Genomic DNA, 3,140 nt, shown 5'->3' with positions numbered 1-3,140 from the left:
AATTACGACAGCATAGAAAACCTATAGCAGTAAGAAACTAATATGTGCAACTAATTGCTCACTAAATGCTCATTCTTAATCCATAATTGTCTGCCTTATCAACTAATAATTTTTTTACTGTTGGTAATTCTGATGGTAAGTTACCATCAGATCTCGACCGGTAAGATAAAGGTAGTACTACTATTACCAATATCGGCTTAGCCATGTTACTAGAATTTCAATATTTTTGAAACTTTCTTATTTCCTAGTAACTTTTAATTACAAGTAGTATACACAAAGTGAATGTGTAATTTGATGCTATTTACATTTAAAAACAAACAACAATAGTCATTCATATTTAAGTGAAATGTTAAAGTTTAAGAGCATGCGCAATATATTTTTAAGAAAAATTATAATTTAATTAATAAGGAATCTTTACGTAAAACATACGAACTTTTTATATATACGGCTGATAATTTTAAAACATTTAGATAGTAAAGTACTGCATACGGTAACTGTTTAATATCAGACCTCGCATTAACTTCTATTATATTTTATTATTCTATTGATTTTCATGCAAATTCTCGTTGTAACAATTTGTCAATTCGAAGTACGCTGATGGAGTTATAGTAATTGTATATTAATCATAGTAATTGTTTATTTCATCAAGGTATAATGTCTGTATTAGAAAACTCGTTGGAATGAGTTGAAATAATTAACGCGTAACTTATTTGAATTTTGTCATTACATTTCTTTGTTTTTACTTTTTACGCAATTGCACAAGCACCATTTAATATTTTTTTTGTTTACATCTTCTATTGTTAGATTAATTCTTGTTGATTAAAAATTGAACGAAATTAAAAAATATTAATTATGTATAAGGAATCCATAAAGAACAAATATTTATGCATATATTCTGTATGTATATAATTTTGTACATTTATTTACAGATTTAAAGATGAATAACGAACAAGTATCGTGTCCTATATGTCAAATTGATTTTCCATCTACTTTAATTGAGTCTCACGTTGTTAAATGTTTATTTTTACTTGATTCAAGTAAAGCTGGTATTTCAAAAGAATCGAGTCCAAGTCCTGGAAGTAATAAATCACTTAAATCAAAAAGTTTTTCTATCAAAAAGTCTGATAATAGAGTTACAAAAAGAAAACTTAGTTCAGGACAAACATTTTTAACTGCTAAGGGTGATTGTACGATACAAGATAATACGAAGGAAGATGATACAAAACAAGATACTATTAAGCAAGATTTGGAGACGAAAGGAAATATAGTAACTTGAATAATAATTATTTAATATATATTTCTAATTTTGGAAATTTAAATGGTTATTATCATTTGATTTAATTTGTAGGTAGAAAATCCGGTTAAGAAAGCTCGAAAGAATGATCACGTACCTCTTGCTGAAAGAATGAGACCATCTAATCTTTCAGAATACGTTGGGCAGGATCATATTCTTGGACCTCAATGCACTTTGTTTCAATTACTGCATAAAGGAGAAGTACCTAATATTATTTTATGGGGACCGCCTGGATGTGGTAAGGTAATATATATTATATATAAAAATATAATAATGCATTATATATATTTATATTGTATTATATGAATTATAACAAATTTATCTTTTATAGACTTCATTGGCAAATGTTATAGCACATATATGTAAAAAAAATAATACAAAGAATAGGATGCGATACGTAAAGTTATCAGCTGCCATAGCAGGAGTTAGTGATTTAAAAGAAGTGATTAACATAGCTGCTAACGAATTGAAATTTGGTAGACGTACAATAGTATTTATGGATGAAATACATCGTTTTAATAAAACTCAGCAAGACGTTTTTCTTCCTCATGTTGAATCAGGAACGATTACTCTTATTGGAGCTACCACTGAAAATCCTTCGTATAATTTAAACTCTGCATTGTTGAGTCGTTGTAGAGTGGTTGTATTAGAAAAGTTATCTATATCTAATTTAGTGTCAATATTAAAATGTGCATTATCTTCATTAGGAGGAATAATACAAATTTCATCAGAGTCTAAAAGTAAAGATAATTTTTGTAACGATATTAATTTGGAAGCAAGTGGATCTAATACATCGTCGATTCCAAGATTTATTGTAGATGAAGCAACCATAAAATGGTTAGCAGAAACATGCGATGGTGATGCTAGAATAGCTTTAGGTGGATTAGAACTTGCTGTACAATCTAAAACACCAAGCAAAGAAGAATTTGTGGAAACTGAGCCTGTACTGATTACGTTAAATGATGTTAAAGAAAATCTAAAAAAAACACATATGTTGTATGACAGAAAAGGAGACCAACATTATGACATGATTTCAGCTTTGCATAAAGCGGTAAGAGCAAGTGATGAAAATGCTTCTCTTTATTGGTTAACTAGAATGATTGAGGGCGGTGAAGATCCAGTTTATATAGCAAGAAGATTAGTTAGAATGGCGAGTGAAGATGTTGGCTTAGCAGATCCAAAAGCTTTGAGTAAGAAGATATTAGTAATTTAATAAAAAAAAAGAACAATTATGTTTGTTAGTGAAAAATGTTACATTACATAATTATTATAGATATTGCCGTACATACTATGAGTGCTTGTAAAATGATAGGCATGCCAGAATGCGATGTTCTTTTAGCACAATGTACAATTTATTTAGCTCGTGCTCCAAAGTCTAGATTGATGGAAGATGCGCTTAGAGCAGCTCAGAAAGTAGTGGCAACTCATAAAGGCCCTCAACCAGGAGTCCCGTTGCATTTAAGAAGTTCTCAAACAAAAGTTTCTAAGAGTCTAGGTAATTCAAAAATTTTCTGCTTCATTAATTTGTCAAAATTACCTTTTTTTCCTTTATATATATATATATTTTTTTTTTTTGTAGGGTATGGTAAGGGATATAATATGTTGCATAAAGATATATCTGGATTGAATTATTTACCGGAAGGATTAGAAAATGTTGATTTCTTTGCAAATAATAAGGATATTGGGTCTTAAGATTCACAAATATTGTTTTCTTACAAAGTTGGTATTTGTTTTATATTTTCAGATATAATTATTATACATTATAGATATACGTAAAAGTATTAATAGATAAATATATATATATAGATTTAGGTATAAACATTTTTTTTTCTAAATCTTTTGTTAA

The 3,140-nt window shown here is 28.4% G+C and overlaps 1 protein-coding gene across 2 annotated transcripts; it reads left to right on the top strand.

Moving 5' to 3' along the window:
* Nucleotides 1-256: 256 nt before the first annotated feature.
* On the top strand, nt 257-3,067 carry LOC106791376 (ATPase WRNIP1-like). 2 transcript variants are annotated; one of them, XM_014756975.1, is made up of 6 exons: nt 257-490; nt 930-1,267; nt 1,349-1,537; nt 1,626-2,484; nt 2,568-2,789; nt 2,874-3,067. In XM_014756975.1, exons 2-6 carry the CDS (start codon nt 938-940, stop codon nt 2,984-2,986), a joined length of 1,713 nt encoding a protein of 570 aa, XP_014612461.1. In that variant the 5' UTR covers nt 257-490; nt 930-937; the 3' UTR covers nt 2,987-3,067. The 2 variants fall into 2 exon arrangements, with proteins under 2 accessions (XP_014612461.1, XP_014612462.1); XM_014756976.1 differs by lacking the exon at nt 257-490 and adding an exon at nt 516-649.
* The last annotated feature ends 73 nt before the right edge of the window (nt 3,068-3,140 follow it).

The sequence above is a fragment of the Polistes canadensis genome, unplaced genomic scaffold (assembly GCF_001313835.1).
Source record: "Polistes canadensis isolate GaletaPanama2010 unplaced genomic scaffold, ASM131383v1 scaffold_301, whole genome shotgun sequence".
Classification (NCBI taxonomy): Eukaryota; Metazoa; Arthropoda; class Insecta; order Hymenoptera; family Vespidae; genus Polistes; species Polistes canadensis.
Note: the sequence above shows the minus strand (reverse complement) of the source record. Positions and strands in the feature narration are given on the sequence as shown.

Excerpts from the sequence above, each read along its gene's own strand:
- LOC106791376 (XM_014756975.1), top strand. The coding sequence starts at position 938 with ATGAATAACGAACAAGTATCGTGTCCTATATGTCAAATTGATTTTCCA. Across the intron at positions 1,268-1,348 it reads TGGAGACGAAAGGAAATATA|GTAGAAAATCCGGTTAAGAA; the intron begins GTAACTTGAATA and ends TTTAATTTGTAG. Across the intron at positions 2,485-2,567 it reads AGCAGATCCAAAAGCTTTGA|ATATTGCCGTACATACTATG; the intron begins GTAAGAAGATAT and ends TAATTATTATAG.